At 44.7% G+C, this 25,747-nt stretch overlaps 1 protein-coding gene across 2 annotated transcripts in view; it reads right to left on the bottom strand.

Moving 5' to 3' along the window:
* The window catches only part of Ttc39b (tetratricopeptide repeat domain 39B), a 104,655-nt gene that overhangs the window by 24,680 nt on the left and 54,228 nt on the right, over positions 1-25,747 (bottom strand). For both annotated transcript variants that reach the window (XM_087548055.1, NM_001106665.1), the window contains 8 exons: positions 23,107-23,208; positions 16,267-16,374; positions 14,556-14,687; positions 13,607-13,683; positions 8,929-8,996; positions 5,802-5,866; positions 2,416-2,521; positions 1,111-1,176 (listed from right to left, as the gene is read on the bottom strand). In XM_087548055.1, coding sequence (XP_087404181.1) covers positions 1,111-1,176; positions 2,416-2,521; positions 5,802-5,866; positions 8,929-8,996; positions 13,607-13,683; positions 14,556-14,687; positions 16,267-16,374; positions 23,107-23,208 — 724 coding nt within the window. The remainder of the gene's footprint in view (positions 1-1,110; positions 1,177-2,415; positions 2,522-5,801; positions 5,867-8,928; positions 8,997-13,606; positions 13,684-14,555; positions 14,688-16,266; positions 16,375-23,106; positions 23,209-25,747) is intronic.

A 25,747-nucleotide genomic window follows, 5' to 3' on the forward strand; every position in this document is an offset into this window, starting at 1 on the left:
TGCACAGAGTGATTGCATAATAGAGAAAAATCTGACTGAAAAATATTATATTTTGAAAATTTCATATCATTCATATGTCCTGCCCTCCACGAACATGGGGTTTTATTTTTCACACTCTTAGAATAACGGCAGTATTTAAATAGAAAAAAAAAACTTCATAGTTTAAACTGGCATAAGATAGATCCTGTTGTAACTGTCCCAATCAGCTTTAGTTGTCCACTTAATACAGCATAGAGTCATCTGAGAGGGAAGCTCACACCAAGGAACTGCCTGGTTCAGACTGGTCTGTCACATGTCTTTGGGAGATTGTGCTTGATGCATGAAGACAGCCCACTGTGAGTAGCACCAATCCCTATGCAGGTGTGCTGGGCTGCACAACAAAGCTAGCTAACCATGAGCCCATAAGCAGGCAAGACAGCAAGAAGCAGACAGACTTCCCTCACAGCTCCTTCTTCCAGATTCCTGCCTTTAGTTCCTGCCCTCACTTCCCTCAACAAAGGCTGAGACCTGGAAGTACAAGATGAAATCAACCCTTCCCTCCCTACGTTGTTTTTGTTCAGTGTTTCATCATAGCAACAAATATCAAACTAATCCATATTGATCATATGATTGCATAAAGAGGAATAAACTGCTCATTCCCAAGAAATGCTGTATTTCTTGGATGAAGTTTCTGATTTACACAGTGAGCTGCTAGGGGCTTATCTCAACGGTAGAGCACTTACCCAAGCCTGAGTAAAGCCAGGCCTGGGTTTCATCTCCAGCACCACAAAAACCATACTGAGACTCAAGCTCAGTGGACTGTGATAGGCAAGAACGTAGGATTCTATGCCTGCAGGGACCTGGCCACCCACCATGGCTGATGGGACAGGGACTCACAATTTATAGGAACAGAGTAAGCACCATCAGCTAGACAAATACATGATTCTGAACATTAGAAACACTAGAGCCTCATCAGGGAAGTGTGAGAGAGTGCACTGTAGAAGAGATAGTATTTATCTCAAACCTAAGAAAAGAGGCACTCTTGAGAGAACCTCACTTGAAAAGAAGCTGGGGGGAGAAGAACAGAACAACAGAAATTTCTTCAAAATGAAGACAAAATGCCATTTGTACCCTGTTTCCAGAAAATCCAATAAATTCTAGTAATCGGATGATTCTTGCTGGTAAAAGAGACAGCATCTGTAAGGAAAAACAGAAATGTAAGTGCAGTTACATGTTAGACTCTGACTACAGACAGCCCACGTGGGTGAGCTCATGTGTGAGGCTGACTATAGGCGGCCCAGTGGTTAACCCTAACCTGTTCAAAAGCTCCGATGGCCAAATCAAATCTAACGTGACTAGGACTCAGAGGAGACCATAAATAAAGCCCAGCTTCTCCATGGTCCTCTAAACAGTGACTTGGGTCTTCCCCTGTGAAATGAAGTGACTCGAAGGCATTGAGAGCAAGGCTGCTTTCTTCTTTTTCATTTTGCCTTGTTGAGAGAGGGTCTCAGCTGTAGCTTAAGCTGGTCTAGAACGTGCGGTGCCCTCCTGCCACTCAAGTGCTGGATTACAGACATGAGCCTGCATTCCTGGTTTAGGCAATGTTGCCTTCAGCCTCCTTTCTAGAAGGCACAAACCTAAGGTGATGTGGGTGATACTCCAGCACTAACAGAAGTGGGCAGCCACAGCAGCCCGGCGCCCTCTGGGACACCCCTGAAGGAAGTAAAAAACAGACAGTCTCCCAGAAGTGGCCATCTACCAATTCAAGGAGGTAGCCAGTGGGCTGGGGCTAGATGGCCAGAGGCTTTGGAAAACTCTCTGATGGGAGACACGGCATCCCAGGTGAGTGATAAAGTGTAGCAGCCAAGCAGACGGAACAGAAAGTCCACGGGGAAAAGTCCATCCACCTCAGCACTGCCCACTGCACAGGCTCACGAACATACCAGGGACTATATGCTCAAAATACAATTCTCTTCACTCCTTCATTTTCCATCGAATTAAACCTTCATAAAAATTCCAAATTTCTAGATGACATTGTACTCTGACAATCTTACTGACTGCATCCCCAGAGATCATCAACAATTGTTTCTCAAATAATATCACCCCATCCTGTTTTCAACTCCAGAGCCACCAGTGACATGACAACAAATATTTCTGATGCACGAGCAGAACGAGATTCTAAGCTCCTCCTTACTAAACGCCTCACTCATCCCGTCAGGGCCCTGCACACTTCCCTTGCCCTTGTGTGATCTAACGCTACTCCGAGCACATATGGAACCCTGCAGCACTCAGAGCCCAGGGAAACCAGGCCACTCCAGCAGCTACCAACCACACCCAGGCAGAGGTTTGGGATGGAGTTCAAACACAGAAGAGAGAGATTGGGCTCTTGGTTGCATCTACAGAAAGGTTCTGGTTTCTCTGTAATTGCTTCCTTACCAAATTAAAGGCCCCCGTTCCAAGCTTGACTCCTCCTTCAAACTCGTAGAAGAAATGCTGCTCTTCTTTGTTCTTCTGAATGACGTGCAGGATAGAAAGGCACTCTCTGGATGGAGAGAACAGGGCGGAGAATTAGTTTCCCATGCCTCTGACAGAGAAATGTCAAACCAATGCTACACTTGTATCCCTTGAGCTATGTCTCCAGCCCCAAGCTTTTAATTCTAGGAACACAAAATATTTCCCTATGTTCCTTGGTAATGACTTGATTTTTTTGTCTTGTTTTGTTTTGAGACAAGGTTTCCCAGTGTAGTGTAGTCCGGTGTAGTCCTGACTGTTCTGGAACTGACTCTGTAGACCAGGCTGGCCTTGAACTCAGAGATCTGCCTGTCCCTGTCTCCTGAGGAAAAAAATGTTAAAATACTAAATCTTATTGAAATTTATTTTTATATTAGTGGTGGTTTTACCTTATAACAGTTTTCAAAAAATATTTACTTAAAATATTTCTCTTTGTAGACTATTTTGAAAGGATTCATGTATAAGTAGGAATTCAGGATAGTGTGAACTTCTAATGAAACATGCAAACACACACACACCCAGACACGCTGAGGCCTCGCTCAGGGCCCCGTCACGCACGGAAGCAGGTGTCTTTGCTACCACAGGACTCCTCAAATTAGCTTTTCAAGGTTCTGATGACTAGAAAAGCAATCAACGCTTTCACCTTACAAAAGGGATTTGAAAGGGAATCTAAAACACTATGACAAGTTTCCCAAGTCTACTCCCTCTTGTAAGATTATTTTTTATGGCTTCCAGGTTTACATAATGAGTACTGGTAAAAGCGCTCCTAAAATACTGCGGGCTCTGCTTCTAGTGCTGGGATGCGTTCCCACTGATGCTAGGAAGTTTAGTTAGCTTTGCTTTCCCACACACGACAATTATAAACTCTGAAAAACACACAGAAATATATCTGAAACATTTTTGCAGGCTTGGAAACTGAAGGTGCTGGGGGGAGTAGGCGCCTTCTGAAAGCAGGAAACAGCTCATGAATTAACTTTATATCTACGTGTCTAAGTGCCTGAACCCATGCCCACTCCACACGGGGTACACAGACCACAGTCAGTAAGCCAGTCTCCCTGGGTTAAAAGACAGAATCCGAGACAGAGAGGGGCTGGGTGGACATAAGGACACTTCCACAGATGAGAGAACTACACTAACAGAAAACCAGAATCTGTGCCAAAACAACACCAAAGCCTCGGCTAATCCATCAGCTATGTGACTGGGGGAGGGGCTGAGAGGCAGCAGGAACAGGATAGCCCTCCCTGCAGCAGCAAGAATCTGGAGCCGAGTCTAAGCAAATTAAATGCTTCCCAGAACAGAGCTTGGCACATGTCAGAGAAAAGATGACAGGATCCGGCGTCTCTACAAATACATCAATATGGTTTCAAAATTATCCCACATAAGAACATGACACACAGTCAACTGAAAAGCAATAAATAGACTCCAAGATGGCCCACATGTTGGGTCTAATCTAAAATAAACATGTGGATGTGGACATGTCTGTAACTTACTGAACACAGTCAGGCTGACCAGGGTGTAACCAGAGGTTGGGAAGAAATAGTGAGAAAAGATGCAGGAGAAACAAACTTTCAGGAAATAATGGCAACAAGGTCTAAATCCACACTAAACTGCTGGGATGCAGACACACTAAACTGCAAGGAGATGAAAAATGGTAGATTAAATATATGAGATGACATATGAAATACAATCAGCTGAGGCCCTAACAACACAGAAACCGATACGATGAAGCGGTGGCTTTACCTAACAATTCAGAATACTATACATGCACAGAATATCCTTGAAGGTAAAGGCCAAAATAAACTGACTTCCAAAGCACTGAAAACAGAAGAAAAATGCTGAAAGTTGATATGAGAAGTGTTAAAGGAAGCTCATCAGCATAAAAGGGAATAGAAACAATGTCAAATATTTGGTAAGCAGAACAGAGTATGACGAAGGTCATTAAAACAAAAGGATGGTGCTGTATGATGCATTTACTGACACACACGTGGCACACACCATAAGAATAGTTTAAAGAGGGGGCTGGAGAGATGGCTCAGCGGTTAAGAGCACTGACTGCTTTCCCAGAGGTCCTGAGTTCAATTCCCAGCAACCACATGGTGGCTCACAACCATCTGAAATGGGATCTGATCCCCTCTTCTAGTGTGTCTGATGACAGCTACAGTGTATTCATATAAATAAAGAAATAATAAATCTTTAAAAAAAAAGAATAGTTTAAAGAGGCTGACTATAAATGGTCATCTTGACACAGCCTAGACTCACCTAGAACAGATTCTCAATTGGGGGAGAACACACTGGCCTGAGAACAAGTCTGTGGGAGACTGTCTGGATTACTAACGGCAGTAGGAAGATGCAGCCCACTGTGGGCAGCACCATTCCCTGGGAAGGTCCTGGCTGTGTAAGCTAAGCACCAGCCCACACGTGAGCAGCAAGCATTGCTTCTTTACTGTTTCTGCTTCAAGTTCTTTCTTCCTTAAGTTCCTGCTCTCACTTCCCTCAGGGAAGGACTGCGGCCTGGAGTGTAAGCCAAAGAAGCCCTTTCCTCACCTTAGTTGCTTTTGGTCAGTGTTTTATCATCACAACAGAAAAGAAGCTTGAACAAAGGCCAACTGGTGGCAAACGAAACTGTATTTTCATAAAGCTTTTACATTTTACACACAGCAGTACTGTACTAACTCTAATAGTAATGCGCCAAGAAGGACATTATAATCACTACATTAACCACAAAACCTAGAGATACAAATTATAATAGATGCTTTAAAAAGTTCTTATTAAAGCCAGCCAAATGTAGCTGCATGTGCTTGTAATCCCAGCATTCCAAAGTCTGAGGCAGGAAATCAGAGATGTAAAGCCAGCCTGCGCTGTGTAGTGAGACCCTTTCTCAAGAACACAATGTATAAATAACAACATAAATACAAATATACAAGTATTCTTAGGAGAGATAAATAAAGGTTAACTGACCAGAAACTGACTGCCGCTTTCTCTTCCAATATTTGCTCTTGCATGGGTGTGTAAATTTAAGCTTCGATATCAAACAGCACCGAGGATACTGGGCGAGAATCAAGTGCATTTACCAACACCACATGGAGAAATCGAGCCATACCCAGGTCACAGGAATTTTGAAGGACAGAATTATAGAGACCAAAAGTCTCTTTAAAAGCCAGTCCTAGTGGGGTAGTAATAATCCCAACACTTGGGAGTCTGAAGCAGGAAAATCAAGAGTTCCAGTGTACCCTGGCTGTAGAATAAGAGCCTGACTCCAAAAAATATTTAACTTAATTTCAATTTCAGTCACATTTTACTTTGTAACTTACTTATATATTTGGTAACTTGTTCTAATTTTGAGTCCACCTTTGATGAAGTTGATCATATTTTCATCCTGAAAATAATACAATTAAATAATTAGAGCACTTAGGGGGAAAAGTAAAACAGTATGTATTTAATGATAAGAGCGCGCGCGCATGTGTGTGTGTGTGTGTGTGTGTGTGTGTGTGTGTGTGTGTGTGCCTGTGTGTGCCTGTGTGCGCACGCGCATGCGCTGCTGGGAGCACACTAGAGCATGCTGGGTAAAGGAACACCCTATCACTGAGCTGTCTCCCTAGTCCCAAATACTGTATTTTGACTGTGTGATTCTGAAATTGATACATGATTCTTACTTTGCATTTGCAATGTGTCATTTTGTAATTTTCTTACAAGTTTGAAGTTAGTGAAAATACATTTTTAAAAAGCTTCTATTACCTTGTATTTCTAAGGACATGGGCCAAATCTAGCTCAAAGCTACTTCAACAGTCACTATCCTCCACTGAGAAATACTCTTCTAGGCTCGGTGGGAACCAGAACACTTGGCTGCACAAATCTGCTCTAAGGCCAAGCTCTCGCATCCGCCATGCCCAGTGAATAATAAGTTCTTTTTCAGTGGTGCTTGAACAAGAAGTCTACTTAAGTTTCTTTTTTTAAGATTTATTTGTATGAGTTGTCTTTCTGTAGCTGTCCTCAGACACATCAGAAGAGGGCATCAGATCCTATTACAGATGGTTGTGAGTCACCTTGTGGTTGCTGGGAATTGAACTCAGGACCTCTGGAAGAGCAGTCAGTGCTCTTAACCTCTGAGCCATCTCTCTCCAGCCCCAACACTGTAAATTTCACTTGTATAAATTTGTAAACCAAAAATCACTGATCTAAACTCTGAAGTGGTTGTCACTAATACGCAATTTGGGGTAGAAGACCATTTTACTTCTCTGTGCTTAAGGGTCATCGCTCATGAAGATGAGGCAGTTGGCCTACATGAACGGCATCTTTAGGATCAGCACTCTAAGAGTCTTTTAATAAATGCACCAAATTACCAACTAAAGGGCATTATATTAATGGTGATGACAGAGACAGACCCATACTCTTACAGTCCTAAGGCAATTAGCTGGTCTAAAGATCTCAGACACTTTTGAAGCCAAAAAACCCCGATTTTTAGTTTACTATTCTCATTAGCCACTTAAATATTTAACATTCCTATTTTTATGCAAGTCCATAAGTACATAATTCACTATACAACTTAAATGTTTATATTATTATTTAGGAATTATTTTAAGACATTAAGAAATTTTAATCTTACATATTTGAGATATTAAGAAATTAAAATTTTTAAGATATTAAGAAATTTAAAATATTAAGAAATATAAATAAAAATCTTATTTATTTATATTTACACAAGTTCATATACAAGCCAAAAAGAAATTTCTTGGGCTGGATTAAAATCAAATAATGATTATTTCATTCCATGATTCAGTAAACACTGACCAAATGCTTATTTTGTAATGGGCACCCGAATGCAAAAGCAACATGATGTACTGGGCTGCTCCATGGTGAGCATGAAGTCAACCAGAAACCCAAGGAAGGACAAGGACAGACCCAGGAAAGAAGGCAAAGCAATCCTAAAGTTTATGCAAAGGAAACCTCAACTGGACACACCAGGAGGCATTAAAGACCACGCTGGGCCATCTGCAAGTACAGAGATGAGAGCTAACACAGAGATGAGAGCTAACACAGCAACTACTGGAGAAAAGGAAGGAGCTGAGCTTGGCACCCTGTGCCAAGCGAGGGTCAGCAGCACCTGAGGACAACCGTAAGGGGAGAATGGGATTTCCAGTGCGTCCTGGAAACCCCTTCCCAATCTGTGATATTCTGATACAGAACACTGACAGAGTCCGAGAAAGCCATGAAATGCAGAAGCAGAAAATAACAAGGTCAGAGGCTCCTGTCTGAGTGATAACCAATCAGAATGCAGGATGAACTAAAAGTAAAAGGAAACTGGACAACCAACCCTTCAGCAGCTGGTGAGCACCACTGCAGAGCCAGGATTCACGTGGGAGCACGGAGGAAGGGGTGGGGCTACAGATCCTTACCAGCCAAAGCACACATACAAATACAGAAGGGACCACAGGCAGACATGAGGTTTGATGTCAAATCCTCAGTTACAAAACAAAGTTGTAAACCTAAGACAAGTTGTCAAATTCCCACGTAGGGGCCTCCATGACTCACACCGTGACGTTATAGACATGTGGAGACTGCTCTAGTCAATTGGTCTGGGTAGCATACTATAGCATACTACCCTGACTGGGCTTCACTGAACCAGAATCTAGGCTAACCAACATGTCAACTTGCAGAGGAAAAAATACCACCGCTACCACCTCAAAAAAACAAAAAACAAACAAACAAACAACAAAAACAAAAACAGAACCCAAAAAAGCGGAAAAGTAACTTTCAAAATAATTTAAAACTCAGACTTGCTCATCATGTCTTCTCCAGCCCTCACTGGGACATAATCATCATTGGTTCATAATGTAAAATCCATGTTTCTAAAAGCATTGGAGCACGCTCATGTGAGCAAAGGTGAAACTTAGGACCTCATGATGACTCCTTGACTTTTAAAAACTGTTCTGGCTGGGCACAGTGGCCAGCGCTTGGGAGGCAGGGCAGGTGATCCTCACCAGTTCTAGCCCAGCCAGGGCTACATAGTGAGTCTGTCTGGAAACAAAAGCAAGAAGGGGATGAGGATTAAAGGGTGAGTGTAAAACGTGGAGGGCCCTGGGAAAGAGTGGACATGCGTGTACCCATGAGCGTTGCAGAAGCAGCTGACACAGTAAGGGATTGGCAGAGGCTAACAAGGCGTCCTCAGCCCACACGTGCAAACTGGAGTCCTCCTTTCTCACACACTAAGAAGAACCCTAAAAGCCATTTGAAGCAGACAATAAGTGCATATGAGTGGGAATATAGCTCTCCAGAGCCTTCTCTTAGGCAATCCTTATGGGGTGGGGATGGGGAGGACCACAAACATCTTTTATTACCTCTAAGCCTCAGCACTAATGCAGGATGAGCAACATTTACTGTTCTTACACAGTGTTGGCAGGCTTCCCACCCAACCCCAGTATCCAGCCAGGCGTTTATTACCTGCACAAACGTGAGTGCTGCTTTCTGTAGGAGACACTCGGCATAACAGATTTCGGCATGCATCTCCTCTATTAAAAACAAATACAATTATATTAAGACAGAGTATTACTCTAAGACATTGTGAAAAGGGTGGACGATAAATAAGCCCAAGACAGACACCAAGGCCTAGATTGCTTCCGTGCTTCCTGGAGAAACGGGATGGCTTGACCCTGGGTAACCCTGGATTGTGCGGACTGTTCAGGGAAGTCATCTTCAGCCCCATCAGACATCAATAGCAGAGAGAAGCTTGACAAGAGGAGGAGACCAACTGTTTATTTGAACAGGGTCTCACTTTGGAGCCCAAGCAGTTCTAGAACTCACTAAGTAGTCCAGACTATCCTTCAACTCATAGTAATCCTCCTACCTCTGCCTCTTGGTACTAAAGGCCCTTTTGAGAGAAGAAAACTTACCTTAAAAAAATAGTTAACATAAACATCCAGCAGTTATACAGATTGAAAAAGTTAATTAAGCTTATGAATCCTACCTTCTAAACAATGAAGTTATGGTCATCATGACAATAATCAGAGAGAAAGCAGGCACACCGTAGAGATGTAGAAAAACTACTGACCTGTGTGCACAAGTAGGAGCTCCTTAGAAACAACAGAAAAGCCCATCTACAGTGAGCTCAGACCTGAACACAAACACAGGATGCTCACAAAAAGGAGTTACCAGATCCATGCTAGCCCAGCGATGTATGCCCCACCCAACATGTCCTGGCGTCCTGGACAGTCCACTGTATTTGCAGAGATCAGGGAGACAGAACTTTACGTTTCTACATAAACAAAAATCATCGGATTCCTTTCTCCACAAGATGCAAATCGGTGTGTTATTTAAGCAAATGAGCCTGGAGGAAGATTCTGCCACATGCTAGTATAGGGTACTGTGCAGGCTTGCCCTTCCTCTCTGGTGGTCTCCTCATTTGCCTAACCTGGTAACAATGTTTCCACTTTGCAACCATGGATTAGATGAGTACTGCCTGTAGGCTTACCAGACACAGTCAGCCTTGATGAATGCTTCCACCATTATTGCTTCTGGCCCATGCCTGTGCTTCCTGGTAAAGTTCAGAGGGCACAGGGTCTTTTTAATTCAAGTGGTGGGGCAACACGGGGCAATCTGTGTCACTGGGAACACCGTTGACCAAACTAGCTAAGATATATAATCCACAGGCCCTCATACTGACTCAACTCAAATGTTCAGCTTGTGAGAAGTACTATGCAAGAAGTACTATGTTCCTCAAACAGACGGGGAGATGGGGTAGGGGACCTACCAGGATATGATGCTATCTGTGTGCATCCTGGCACTGCCACCCGTCAGGAACCAGTCTCCAGGACACCTTCCCCCAGAGTGTGCCTCCGGGTTTTCTCAGTACCTAGCAGATTATTTTCACCACATGACTAGCCTCTTCCTAGGTAACTGCTATGAAGTGACAACCATCTGCAGTTATCAATGCCAAGGGCCACCCTGAGAAGAGATGACTGGCCTGGGGCAGGTGAAAGGGGGAAGTTAGCCCCAGTAGAGGACCAGAAGATAGAAAGGCAAGATAGTGCAAGTGCCCTCCCAAAAGGGCAATCGGGCTCCTCGGGCCATAGTGTGAGGTACATGAGGTACGTGAGGGGAGGAGAGAGCAGCAGGGTGACACAGGAGCAGGGCCAAATGTTACAGCTGGCCGGAGCTGGTAGGCAAAACAGCAGGTCCTTATCAAGGTCCTGAGCAGAAGGGTGACCAGACCAAAGCCAGAGAGACTAGAGAGTAAAACAAAGGATGCGTCACAACGCAGGGAGAGTTTGAACTCTGTAATTCACACTAAGTGTCCTTCCTATCCACTCTCTCCACGCCCTAAGCTTTGCACCTCACTGAAGCACTGCACTCTCTGAAGTCAGCTGACACGAAGCTATTCAGCACCAGCCACCAGAATGGGGGGGGAGAAGCAAGCCTGTTCCACACTAGGTCCACGAGAAACTCCACGTAGAAACTCCTTACTGAACACAGCTAGAAACTGGACCATGCAGACAGAAACTGCCAACAAGAAAACAAGTTCTACACTAAAGCTAGTGTTCTGTCACGCCCTGTTGTTCTGGGTGTTTTTTTGTTTTGTTTTGTTTTGTTTTGCCAACCTATCCTAAGTTAGTTATCTAGAGAGAGAAACTAACCTCCACCAGACTGCCTACAGGCCAGTCTGCGGAGCATTCTCTTGATGGGTGATTGATGTTGAAGGCACTCCCAGCAGGAGTGGTCCTGGGTGGTATAAGAAGGTAGGCTGGGCAAGCCAGTGTTCCTCCGTGGTATGTGTCTGTTTCAGTTCCTGCCTCCAGGTTCCTGCCTCGGCTTCCCCTGATAATGGACTGTAACATATCCTCCCCAAGTTGCTTTTGGTCATGGTGTCTATCACACCAATAGAAAGCAAGCCAACGCCCTTCAAACTCCAAGTCTGCTTAGGCTGCCCTCACAGGCAAAAGCACTGGGATTACATGCAACTTAATTTACTTAGCTTTATTCTTCACTGTGACTGACTTAAATTGAATTATTTCTTCACCAGCATACATCTGAATTGTAAATTACTTAATTCATGAAAAAAGGTCATAAAGTGCACTCAAAAGCTAGCTGAGGGCAGCCTTTCTATACTGGTCTAAAGATATTTATAGTTCAGAATAAGCTACAGACATAGGCTAGTTAATTTTTTAATAATTAGTAGAAAGTCCAGATTTCTTAACTGGCTTATTTAAAGGCAACAACAACAACGACAACAGCTCAGCCCAGTGTCACTGACTTTCCAAACATGATCATTCACTGTTCCATCAGCCACGTAAGGTGTTTCCTAACCCCTGACAGGAGAGCATGGGGACAGCAGGAGAGCGTGGTTTAGGGAAAGCAGACAGGTTTCCATGCTGCTCTGACAGCTGGATCGCCTTGGCCTCTTTCTCTCTGTGAACATCAGGTAAACACATCAGGTGGGTTAATGCTAAGGAATGCACCAAGAGGGTGCCTGGCACACAGCAAACACTTCAAAAAAATAGAACATTATTGTCTTAAAATTACTTATACTCACTCCAAAAATACCATGTCATTTCCTCTTAAAAATAAGGCTTAAAACTCTCCAATGTCTCCTTCATGCCACAAAGAAAAAGGGAAGCAGGCATCAATGGACAGGGGAAAAGCCACATGGGGTTCCCAGGAAGGAAAACATAACGCCCATTCAATCTCATGGATTGCCTCTGGAACACTCTAGGCCTGCAGGTACCAGCTCTTGTTCCTATGGCTGCTCAGAGATCAGTTTCTGATGAAAAAGAAGATGGGTTTCAACTGCTGACAGAAACTAACAAAATACCATCTGTTTCTGCCATGGTTGAGTCAACACAATACTCTTTTTCGGTAAGTCCTGAAGACATGGGATATGTATGTCACAGTCCTCTCCTGTGAACAACAATCAAAAGTTCACATCACTCAAATGTTCTCCGATGTTCAAACAAGCTGACGACACGCCTACAGGACAAATGGAGCTCCAAGGTAAATTTCTTTGGATGTGTGCAGCGTACACTTGACATTAGGACTGCCCTGCCTGACAGCCATCCCCAGGGCTGTGTCTCTCTCCCCTGCTGCAACTATTCCAGTGTTTGCACTAACCATCTCTTCCAACAAAACAGGCTTGAAAGTGACAACACGAACACAAGTTCTCCTGAGACAGCACAGCCTCTATGCAGTTCCTAGATGCCCCTGGGGGAGGCGCACCCTCCGGTATAGGGCTGATTCAGGCCACTTCTCCCCTCACCTCATAGGAATCTCATAGAAAGTGTGGAGCAACTGACAATGATATTCCTCCCAGCTATTTGACTGAGTGCTTCCCTGGGCTCCTGACTAATCCTAAAGCCCATAACACAAACACCGTCAGCTCTGTAGAGCGCTGTCACTTTACTGTCACTTTTAAAGGCATAAACATTATCCAGATACGCCTTTAATCTCAGCACCTGGGAGACAAAGGTGGGTGTGAGAACGCTGTGAGTTCAAGGTCAGCCTGATCTACACAGTGAATTCAGACCAGAGAGGGTCCATAGGAAGACCCCTTCAGAAAAACAAAACAGTACTTTCACCTTGGAAAAACATTAATAGTTGGAAACCTTCCAACATAGTCGAATAGTTTTTGAGGGAAAAATGAAATATCTATACATATTAAAATTATACATATTAAAATTATAAACTCTTAGTTCCAGTAACTCTACCTTTAAAAAACTGTCTCATGAAGTACTTGAAAGAATATACAAAAATATATATGTACAAGGATTTTAGGACAACAATATTTGCTAACAGGGAAAAAAGTTAAAACCATATAGCTGTCCTTCAAGGAGGAAAAACAAGTGCATTGGTACCATACCGTTCATACCTGCACAGTTCCAAACAGATAAAACGCATTTACACACACGAGTGTGGGGTAAGATCACACTGTGACACGTGTGTGGTTCAATGCTTACAAAAAAACAAAAAGCAAGTGAAAAATAAATTCCATGTGTCCCATATACACATTTCTGTTCACACAAATGCGTACACAGCTTCGAAGTCAACCAGTGACCAGGGTGAGCTGGGAAAGGCCACTCCCTTCGTCCTCTACCCTTCGGGGACGGGAGACGGAGGCTCGGTGGGCTCTTACCTTCACTCAGTTGTTCCAGTGACCCCCGAGAAAGGAGACTGGAGAAGGACTCCACAACTGTGCACTTCTTCCTGTATCTGCATTGAAGACAGGGCAAAGGCCAGCATCAGACAGAGCTCATGTCACTGGTGCTCACTTCAATCTAAGCAGGAAGTCTCCACACAGGAACGCCTGGCCCTCTGCAAGGCCAGGCCGCCCTCCCCTGCATACATGTGCCTAGTCCTGAATCACCAACCAGGGCACTCACGCAACCTGCCCAGCATGGTGTAGAGCAGCCCACACGCCCACTTCATACAAACCTCCCCTCACTTTTCTGCATAAAAGCAGAATGCCTGTGTGTCTCCATGGGTGAAAAGTGGACTTAAAGGGCACTGTGAGGAAATGCTCTTCATTTGAGAGTTACAATGTAATTACATGAAGATTCATCTTAGCCACATTAAAAATTCACCAGTACAAATAACAGCCTTCACTACGGCCTTCTACGTGCACAGTAAAGCTTGTCAGTAAACTTACACTCTAATTTTCACAAACGCATCCTTAGGCAAATCAAAGTTCCCTTCTGAATGTGCTATTTCTCCCACATAGAACGAGCACAGCCCCTAACTGACCTGACATGGTACTCGGTTCCTAAGCGACCTACCACAGAAGAACTAGAAAGATGCTCTCTGCTAACCCTTCTGAAGACTCCCTCAGCCTTCTACCAGAGCTCAGGCCCCGTGTATCCAGCAGAGGACACAGGTGCTAAATGGGAGCCATATTATAACTCCAGATAGGACTTCTTGAATTCCACTGTATAGAACTGAACTGGCCAAGAAACTCTGGAGCTCAAGTCCTACTCCATAGTTCGGCCAACCTCAAAGAAACTCCTTACTTCAGCAAGCTGCATTTGCTCGACACTAGGGCAGGAAGACTGGGTGTCTTAGCTCAGATATAAATTACTCAGTCATACTTTTGGCACGTTTGTAAAGCGTCCTTCATGGCGGAAATGCCATTCTGGATGTCCTGTTGCTCAAAGGTCATGACAGCCTGCAACACCACAATAGTACTGTAGCCCAAGGCGTGGTACATGCTCTCCTTGGCCCTGGAAAAAACACAACCAGTGAGTACATCTCGGTACAATGAAAAAGAGAGAGAGACAAGAGACCAGGTTTTCCTGATACCAACAATACCTCTTCCTCACCGTGTATATCTCAACTTCTTCTCCACAGTTAATGAAATGGCACAAGCTCTGAAAGGCCTGCTTTAAAACCTCAAGTACCAATTTAAACCCACACAGTTGAATAAAGTGCTGTGCACAACATGCCTTTCCCTGATTCGGCACAAGGGGGCAGCCTCTGGACTAGTTTCCTAGAAAAGTTTAAAAGCAAACCCATTTTTTTCCCAGTTGAATAGGGGCAGTGCACCATCTTAACAGCTGAAATGAGTGAGTTGGTGACACACAACTGATCCTAGCATCCCAAGAAGCAGAAACAGGAGCTCAGGAACTCACGGTCATCCTCTGAGAGTTTGAGGCCGGCCTGAGGTACATGAACCTTATCTCAAAAGGGACAAAGATTAAAGGGAAGGGAGGAAAGGAAAGGAAACCAGAAATTTGTATGTGATATGGAGAAAAAGTGCCTTTAAAACTGTTCTCTCCTCTCTAGTCAAAGCCAAGAGGAAGCAAGATTTTTTTTTCCAATAAACTGGGTCACGTGCACGGGACCTGAGCAAAGTAAACCTTAGGATTTAATACGTGAGAGTCCTAATGAAAGCCCCCAGTAGCTGAGGTTATCAAGCTCTCGGTCACTGCCTCGGGGCCCTCGCTCCTCTCAGTCTCCTACCTGACTACTTAAACACTACGGTTCAATGATCTGAGGCAACACTACTCCCTTCACTCACCTCAGACCGAGTCTAGGAGCCTCTGTCCCCACCGAAGGGTGGCAGGTCAAACCTCATGCTCAGTGAAAAGGGCATTTTAACAGCGAATTACCCGTGACGACCAGAGACTATGAAGCCGGTAATTTTATGCTATTTTATAAGTACACAGTAGAGTTGAAAAAGGGATGTTATAAAAAGAATAAAGACATAGTTAGTGAGCAGTCAGAAGCGAGAGAGCTAGAGTGGCAAGGCCAGGCAGATGGAAGATGGAGAAGGAAGCAGAGGTCCAGAAGGCAACAGACAAGTCTGAGGGACAGCACTGGCCACTTCACATTACGGGATTGGCTTCCCCAACTTCAGCATCAAGTGTTCCCTTAGCAGCGGTCTGGAGACCACTGCAAAGTCCATTGCCTGCACAGCCGGGGCCAGGAGCAGGCCGGCCGGCCGGGTGCACGAGGGTGCTGCCAAGCCTGAAAGCTCAGGGCTGGCAACTTCCATGACAACAGTGGGGAGTTCTGACTGCATTCCTATCCTCTCAGGTTTGATCTCAGCACGGCGATTAGCTTCTCTAGTTGTCCCCTGCTCACTTCAAAGGAAGCACTGTTCAGTGATCCTCCAAAGCCACGGTGACGACACCTGAGCAAGCGTAAGCACCAGGAAATTTCTGCTGAGTAAACATGAAGAGACATCTCTTTAAAGCTGACTGCTGAGATGGGTCTCACTCAAAGTAGCTTATTAATATTGAGGCAGACACAGCAACATACAAACATGACATCAGAGAGGCACACAGGACAGCTAATTACCATGGGCGAAGCAACTCTAAGGCATCTTTGAATCTGTTACTGAGAAACAAGTTCAGCGCCGCTGCACACTCCTCCAAGCCGCTCTTGAGATCCACCTTGGCTGATGAACTGAAGAAAAAAGAAAAGGACACCGGATTTTTGTGACTTTTACTATTAGCACCTTATCCAAGGAGTAGAGATGGAGAGCAGTTGAAGTTCCCCCTTTGCTGCTTCTCCGTGTTGGGGCATTGCACACACAGGCTGGACAGTGAGAAGCCTCATCACCCTCAGTGAGGCTGAAATGCAGATAAACCTATGCGGACAGGGAAGTGGAGCCAGAGAGACGACCAACGATTCTGTTTAGCTTGGGCTTGCTCTTGGAAACAGGGCTTCACACCGTAGCCCAGGCTGGCCTGGAGCTCAAAGCCCAATTCAGCTGCCCTATCCTCCGAGTGCTATAATCACAGGCATGTAACTGGACTCCATTTCCCGACAAATCCGTCCGGACAGTGGAAGTAGGTTAGTGTCCCCTTTAGTCTTCTGTCTGCTGCCTCATCTTCCTAAGTGGTGCAGATACAAGGAGGGCACAGTACTGTACTCTCTCTGAATAAACTCCTTATCAGCAGGGGCACTTCACAGAACGTTCCTCCCTGTTCTTTCAAACGGAAACAGAAAAAGCAAATGGGGCTGGAGAGATGGCTTAGCGGTTAAGAGCACTGACTGCTCTTCCAGAGGTCCTAAGTTCAATTCCCAGCAACCACATGGTGGCTCACAACCATCTTTGATGGGATCTGATGCCCTCTTCTGGTGTGTCTGAAGATAGTGACAGTGGACTCATATATAATAAATAAATCTTAAAAAAGAAAATGATACCCCAACAGTGTGTTGACATGCTGATCACCAAAGGAGGAGCTTCAGAACCATGTCTCTTAGAGCTTCTCCCATTTCCTTTTACTTTCCTTCTTTTCACTCTTTCTAATTGTAGTCTTAACCTGAAACTCACTAAGTAACCCAGACCAGCCTAGAACTGATGGTACTCCACCTGCCTTAACTTCCTAAGTACTAAGATTACAGGCAGACACTGCTACTCCTGTGTTCTAGGGCATCATTTTCCAACACCAACTCTTTCTATAACATACCTGGGCCTCAACTTCCTTATCTGTAAAATGGGAGCACAACAATCTATTTCCTGGGGCTGTTTTGAGGAGAAATTGAACGTAAGCAAGTGGCCATAATAGGCACTAACTACGTGAGGTATTGGGAGAGAAGGGGTCGCATGCACGGAGGCCTAATTCTGATGATACTGTGATGGAAAGGCGCTCCCTAACTGTCATACAGTGGTGTGACTCATGGGACTATCTAGGTTGGGGGAAGGAGGAATTCTAGGCTGCATATGCAGCAAGCAAGACAGAAAATGAGAGAAATGACAGAAACTAGGCCAAAGTCAAAAGCTATGGTGTCAGAGGAGGTGGATTCTATTCTAAGAACAAAGGGAAGTACATTATCTTAAGAAATCCTGTCCCCCGGCAGATATGTGGAGCCCACTTTTAGTCCCAGCACTCAAAAGGCAGAGGCAGGCAGATCTGAGTTTGAAAGTAGCCTGATCTACTTAGCAAGCTCCAGGCCAGGTAGGGCCACCCTGTCTTTAAAAAACAAACAAACAGATGAACAACAAAAAAGCTTTCACTTCCTTGCCCATGTGCTCCAGGCTTCTCTCTGTGCGGTTCTGCACCACCTCCCAATCTCATCTGCCCAGCAAGACCATGTTTTAATAACTCCCTCATACATAAATCAGTCAAAAACTAAGCAGTTTTATTAATATGCTTATAAATATTAATATGTAGTAATATTTGCTCAATAGGTATCAGCTCCTGCTGCAAAAGCCGGAAAAGATAAAAATGAGAATGTAAAAAGGGATAAAAATGTGATTGAATAATACACTGAAAGGGATGAGATAAAAATTATCATCTTTCAGAACTAAAAGGTGTGGTGGTGCACAGCTTATCGTTCGAGCACTTGGGAAGCAGAGGCAAGCATGTGTGTTTCCAAGTGAGTTTCCAGACAACCCGGTCTCGGACTGAGTTCCAGGACAGCTGGCGCTACATAGAAAGACGGGGTCGGGGGAGGAGAAGAGGAAGAAGAAGAAAGAGGAGGAGGAAGAGGAGGAGGAGGAGGAGGAGGGCAGTTCAGTCTAAAGTTCCTGTAAATTAGTTCTGCTTTGTGGTCATTTCTGCCCACGCTAGTTTATTTAAGTGTAAGTACAGTGAGCTGCTCTTTAATATCTCATTAGTGTGGTGCTATTTTTGCAATGCCTAATATGTTTCTAAAAAAGTTAACTGATTTGAAACAGCTCCTTGGCAAATACTGGGAACTACCCTGGTTTAGCCTACTAGTGATGATGATGCAAGATACTGAGAAACAGGAAATTCAGTGCCTTGGGCAAATGCCAAATGAGTTAGGAAGAAGCAAGAAACAACAGGGAGGAGGGAATAAGCCGGAAGGGGAGGTACATATACCAAACACCTGCCTTCACCTCCAAGCTCAGGTGGCTTTCCCTAACTAGAAAGGGTCTTTTCCAGAGGATATGGAAAACTGTACGGGTTTTACCCTCTAATACAAAGGGTCAATGTTGTAGACATCACTTTCTAATCCAAGAAGGCCAGGTATGGTGCACGCACTTGTAACCTCAGAAATTAGAAAGGCGGAGGACTGTTCAAGTCAAGTTGAGCTAGATAGTGAATTCAAGGCCAGCCCGGACAACACGGTGAGACCTCTCATCCAAAATGAGAGGCTGTAGACATAGGTAAGTCAGTAAAGCCTTGCAAACCTGAGGACCTGAGTTTGGATCTCCAGAAACCATGGAAAAGCAGGATGTGGTGAAGCACACCTGTAATCCCAGCAACAGTGATGTGGAAGTGGAAAGAGGCAGGTCACTGAACACTCACAGGCCAACTAGCTGGGAAGCTCCAGCCCAGTGAGAAATCCTTCCTCAAACAAAGGTCGAAGGTTCCTGGGGAAAGACAGCTGCGGTTGTCCTGTGAGCATCACATATGCAACCCCCCCACCCCCAAAGCATGCTATCTATTAATCAATTGAACAGGAAAAGGGAAGCAAGGTTAGGTTCAAAGGTTTGATCAATCTATCCTTCATTTTTTAAACATAATATAATGCATAATAAAATAGTGTAAAGAGCACAGTCCAGGATACCCAGTACAGCCACACTACTGTACAATCTCCGGAACTTTTAAGCCCTGCAAAACTGAACCTACATTCTTGAGGAGCAGTGGCTCCCTCTCCCCTGCACTCTTTACATAGCAATCCACTAGCCTCCACACAGTCTGACGTAGCCATTTGAGAACCTCGTCCTACTAAACAGTCTTCCTCATGGTGCTGGGATTCCCCCACAGCAGCCTTCATTAATAACTGACACCAGCCTGCTTTGCACCCACATGGGGTTGAAGCAGGATTCATGCTACAAGAGTAAAGAAGTTTATAAAAGGTTTCTTTCGATTTCTTTCCTGCTTTCGGGAAGAAGAAGACATTTCCTCAATTACAATACACATCAAAGCGATGATACACTTTACCCTTGAGGACACTGATGTACTTTATCCCTGGGATTTGAAAATGAGCAACCTTTCCAACAGCCCACTTCCATGAGAAATGCCTAAGAGTGTGTATCCTCTCTAATTACAGGATATGGTAAGCGGCTGATCTGACGGGAAACGTGTGGGTCAACAGCGTTGTCCCTCATTTCTCCAAAGTGCCTACTTAACACAACTACCTCAGCTAGCAGTCTATCAAGAAACTGGAGGTGAAAAGCACAGCACTTGCCGAAATCTGTGACTTTGTCACTCGTGCCCTTTAAAAACACTGGTTTTTCAATGACACAGTTTATGATAATAAATACAAAATCAAATAATTTCAGAGCCACACAAAGTAGCCACGTTCTTCTCTAGGTTCCTCTACAGGAAGATCTTTTTCCTCTTATTTCTAGGTTGGAGGAGAATCAAAAGAAACCATCAAATGATCTGAGACTAAACAAACAAGAGGGCCAATAACCAGGGCAAACAGAACCATGAAAGGCATGCTGCTTCAGAACGAGGGCAGACCGCCGCGCTTGCCTTCCCACTGCCGCCTGGCTGCAGCACCCCCTTCCCTTCACAAGGCACCTAGTGCTTCCAGCTTGTTAAATGGAGCCCCAGACTCCCAGCTGCCGGCCCTCCCGTTTGGAGACGCAGGGGAGGGGAAGGGCAATCCAAGGAAGAGCAAGCAGGTATAAGCTGGTTATTTCCTGTACCACCAAACTAATGCTGGCCACACTCACAGTCTTCCCAGAGGGTGTGACATCAGCAGAATGCCTCCTGATGAAGCAGGGTGGGCGGCCACATTGCTGAGGCAGCAAACCCTGCAAGCTCTAATACCGTAATAAAAGCATCTCTACATCATTTCCCACGTTCTACCTCCACATCTTCCTAGAGGTACATCTCTAAGCTCTCCTCTTCCTGACTCAGACATATGCACAAATCTCACTCATTTTAACCTAAGCAAACCAAAGGAGGAGACGGCGTGCCCTCAGCCTCTCCCTGTATCCCACCATGGCGTCTCTGCTAGTTTGCATCTGGAAAGTCCGCAAAGACAGATGTGCTAAAGGTGTGTTATCTGGGGATGGTAACCTCTAAGAGGTGTGGCCCAAGTGGAAGGTTGTGGTTAGGTGATGGACAGGTACCCTTAAAGGGAAGTGCAGTGCCCTGGCTTCCTCCTCCAGTCTCCTCCCCTGACCATGACTCAGTGCACCGCTGCCCTGTCTCGAACTCTGCATTTCCTCTGCAGATGCCCCTGTGACAGAGCCAAAAGCAATGGGGCTAGAAACGCTCAACTTGTGGTCTGTGAGACAAAAGAAACCTTTCTAAGTTGATTGCTTCAGGTGGTTTCTATGGTAACAAAGGCTGATTATGATTAGCACACCTTCCTGCTCTATACAAGAACTTGATCAAGAGGTGATAGCCATCACCAAAGCCTGAGTCCCACCCCAATGTCCTCCACTCTTCAAGAGCTGACCACAAAATACAAAGAACACTTTCCAGCAGGCATCCATGCGTGATCCTCAGAGCATCTGCCTGTAGACCACACTCCAGAGCTCGCCCACCCTGAAACCCTAGTCTAGCTTATGACCACGGCTATTTCACTCTCAACGCCATGTCTATGGCTCTTGCTAGAGCCCTCACTCCCTCAGCACCCCTTCCCCCTCCCCGCTTCCCGTGGTCCCTCTGCCCATCCCCCTCCCTGCAGCCTCTCCCTTCTTATTGCATGCTGTCTCCCAGAAACAGCATTTGTGGCCCGGGCTTCAAGTTACGATTCCCAGGCCACAACCTCAGTCAAGCTGTGACCTTACTTGTTATTACTTTCGGCTATTTTTATTTTACCACAGCTTTAAACACAGCTTTATAAATGCTGATGCATTAGTTACCTAGGAAACAAAACAATTAAAGGATAACTATGAGAAGGGAATATTTCTTTCTAGAAAAAAAAAACCAAAAATTCCAAGAGTGGGGACATTTGGAATTTTAAAAAGCAACATGGAAAATAAAATGTTAAAAGATTCTTACAAGTTATTTCCAACTTCATCTCCATCCCTCGCCTCTTCCACATTAAGAGAATTTGCCAGACTCATGAGTAGAGTGGACACACTTGTAAAGAGCTGATTCCAGATGTGAAATCTAACAGAAGACTGATGCAGACACTTCAGCTACAGGCCCTAAGTAAGAACACGAAGTGGTTTCTCATGGGTATTACCACAACTGAAGGCTAAGGAAATGGCTCAGTGGATAGAGCACTGGGCAGGCGTTCATGTCCCCAGAACCCACGTCAAACCAGATGCTGCAACTCATAATCCCGCATGGCTCTGGTGATGGAGAAGAAGCTGCGGCAAGCTAGCTGGAGTAAACAGCTAGCAAAAGACATCCTGTGTGCTCTGATCTCACACACATGCCAGGGCACACCAGCAACCACATCCATGTGCACAAACTCATACATGCATGCATGTACACGTGCATACACAAACATACACATACTTTTAAAAAAGGCAAAAAAAAAAAAACCCCAACTTAAGACAATCAAAAATCTGTTGATTCTCGAATAAATTGAAGAGACAATAACTGGCGATAAATGATATTGTAATTGTAGTCCACACCTACTAGGAATGAAAAGTATAATGATCTATAAGTTTACAAAGCAGACTACAGAGCAATGTAACATGATCCCAATGAAAACAGTTCAGGAAGTCTAAGAAGGACAGAAAGCTCTGCAAAACGGAGGAAGAAAAACAGGGTTTTTTAGTTTTATTAGTTAACATTAGTTTTTAAATCTATTATGGGTTAGGTGTGGTAGCTAGAATTCCTGAACCTTGTGCAAAAGGATAGGGAATTCAAGGTCATCTTCAGCTACATAGCTAATTCCAGGCCTGCCCAGCTACAATAAACAAATATACTAACTGACAAAACAAGCAGGACCAGTGTCAGCATTTAAAGCTAGGCCAGGAAAAGGTTCCTGCTGCCAAGCCAAGCATCATAGTCCAATTCCTGGCACCCACAGGGAAGAACAAGAGAACTGACTCCATGCTGTCCTCCGCCCAACACACACGTGCCGTGGTACTCATCCTCAGACACATGCACACATAACACTCACGTTTGTTGAGAATCAAGAAACTGGGTCCCGGAATTGAATTTAGTTTTGCTCTTACTATACCTCTGAGCCTCTGGACAGTCTTCTTCTTCTCTAACTTACCAAATGGACTCTATAATTGCCTAGGACTACCCCCACCTAGTTCTAGTCTCCCGAGAGCCCCCAAGAATCCACACGTACCCTTCTGCTCTTCCCACAGCAGGCGCTCCCAGCTGTCTGGAAGTCCGTTTGGTGTCACACGGTACAAAGTGAAAGCCGCTGGTTGCCATGTCTGATGGAGACCTGTGGATTGAAAAGCCAGTGAGGGTTTGTAGTTCTTTGTTCTGTGAGAAAGAGCTGCACAAACAGGAGAGTACAACACACATCTGTCAATCATTTCGTAGAGCTACCTCTACTTCAGTTCACAAAGCAAGTAATGCAATTCTACTTTGTGCTAAACATTTCTGAAGCCAAACCACCGGGGAGATTTATCTACTTTCCTTATATTTTAGCATACATGAGATATATTAAAATCATCCACAACAATATTCTCAACCTTCCTAATGCTACAACACTGTATGCAATATAGTTCCTCATGTTGTGGTGAACACCCCCAACCATAAAATTATTTAGTTGCAGGGTTGGGGATTTAGCTCAGTGGTAGAGCGCTTGCCTAGCAAGCGTAAGGCCCTGGGTTCGGTCCCCAGCTCCGAAAAAAAAGAAAAGAAAAAAAAAATTATTTAGTTGCTACTCTGTAGCTGTAATTTTGCTACAGTTAGGAATCGTAATGTAAATATCTGAAATGGAGGATATCTGATATGCAATCTGCCCAAAGGGGTCAGGACCTACAGGTTAAAAACTGCTGACCCACAGTCTTCATGTTTTGCATCCTTTTTCTTTAATTTTTTTTTGTCCTTTTTTTCCCCCCTTTGAGGAAGATGACAGAGATAGGCAGGGTCTGGCTTCATAGTCCTGGCTGGCCTGAAACTCACTATGTAGATCAGGGTAGTCTCAATTTGCAGGCCCTCCCGACTCTGCGTACCAACTGCTGGGATCGTGAGTGTGTCACTGGTTGGCCCACATCATTTCATGCTTAGTCTCCAGATTTTTGTTTTGTTTTGTGTTTAGTTAGGGTCTGTCTCGGGTGGCCAGGCTGGCTTCAGACTCACAGCAATCTGCTTGTTTCAGCCTCCCAGGGGCTGAGATTACAGCTATGAGCCACCATGCATGGCTCAGAACTTTTTTTCCTGAGAAAAGCTATACATATTTTATTAGGACATTATTAAAATATTTATTACAAGAAGGCGCTCTGAGGCAACAGCTACCTTAGGATGCTGGGTTTGTTGCAGTTTTAATGTGTATGGGTGTTTTGCCTGCATGTGTACCAGGTGTGAGAGCCTGGTGACCCAGAAAGCCAGAAGTGGATGTCATATCCCTTGAGTCTCGAGTTACAGACGGTTATGAGCTGCTATATGGGTGTTGGGAACCCAACTCAGGTCCTTCTGGAAGGACAATCAGTGCTCTTAACCAGTAAACTCTCTCCAGCCCCAGTGTTTGTTGGTTTGCTGGTTGGTTTGTCTGTAAAGAGAAAACTTTTCTCTCCAGCCAGACTGACAGTGAACACAAGCCTTGCCTCAGCCTTGTGAGTGCCAGCGCTGCAGGTTTATGGTCCCATGCCAGGCCCTGAACGCCAGCTCTTCAATAAAATAATTCCCTTCCCATCATCGGCCTCTGATTTCCTAAGTGTTGGCTCAGGTGAGCAGCCAGGCCTGGGTCTGGTTACAAACACTTAAATTACACCCTTCTCACCCTTTATGCTTTATACACACTAAGGCCTAGAAAGTCTGTTTTAAAGTGTACATTACTATCACAAGAGGCCTATCATACTACAACCTGCACTTTTAATCAACAGTATTTGCTCAGGATCAGTTATTTCTCTACTTTAGGATGTGAATTCTGTAACACATTTCAATTACAAGCATCAGTAGTAAGGTATGTGTGTCTGCCCTTTGGCATGGCTACTTCAGGGGATCTGGTCACAGCATGTCACCAAGGGCCACAGCATCTTTTTGACAGAAGCCAAACTTCACTGTTAAGGCTAGCAGGCATACTTGTACGCATACAGCTTCTCAACGTCTCCCTTCCCTTCACCTCTGCAGTTTCTTCCACTGCTCTGTAGAAAAGTGACTTGGCAGAGTAATCAGGATATATTGTCTTCTCACAAGGATGCCAATGATGTAACAGGAGAGGCCTCCAGAGAATCAGGTAAGAAATGGGCTGTGGGTGCTGACATTGCAGACTCCTGCCTTCCACTCATTCTCAGCATGACATTTCAAGCAAGCATCAAGAACCTCTTTTCTCCCTTCTTTTATTCAATGCTAGACTCAAACATACAAAGGAGAAAAGATAGCACAGCTCTCATACATTATATCTGGAATGTGGTTTGGGGTACATTTAACTCTCACCCCCAATTCCTCTGTTCCTCCAAAGATAGACAATCAATAACTCATCCTCCAGCCATTTGTTAGCTCGGTCGGCAACCAGATAAAAGGAAGAGTAAGTCCTCTCAAGATCCTAAAGCTCTGGCAGGCATGCAGGAATTCATCCTCTTGCTTGCTTTTGCTTGGCTGGTCACTAAAATTATATTCTAGAAAATGTGACATTGGGGCTGGAGCGATGACTCAGCAGTTAACCTGTTCCTCTTGGAAAAGACCCAGGTTCCAGCTCACATCCACCTACAGCACCAGTTCCCAGAGGACCCAACACCCTCTTTTGACCCCTGTGAACACCAGGCTCACACAGCACACACACTTGGTGCATACATGTACATGCAGGCAAAACA

The sequence above is a fragment of the Rattus norvegicus genome, chromosome 5, assembly GCF_021556685.1.
Source record: "Rattus norvegicus strain SHRSP/BbbUtx chromosome 5, alternate assembly SHRSP_T2T, whole genome shotgun sequence".
In the NCBI taxonomy this organism is placed as follows: domain Eukaryota; kingdom Metazoa; phylum Chordata; class Mammalia; order Rodentia; family Muridae; genus Rattus; species Rattus norvegicus.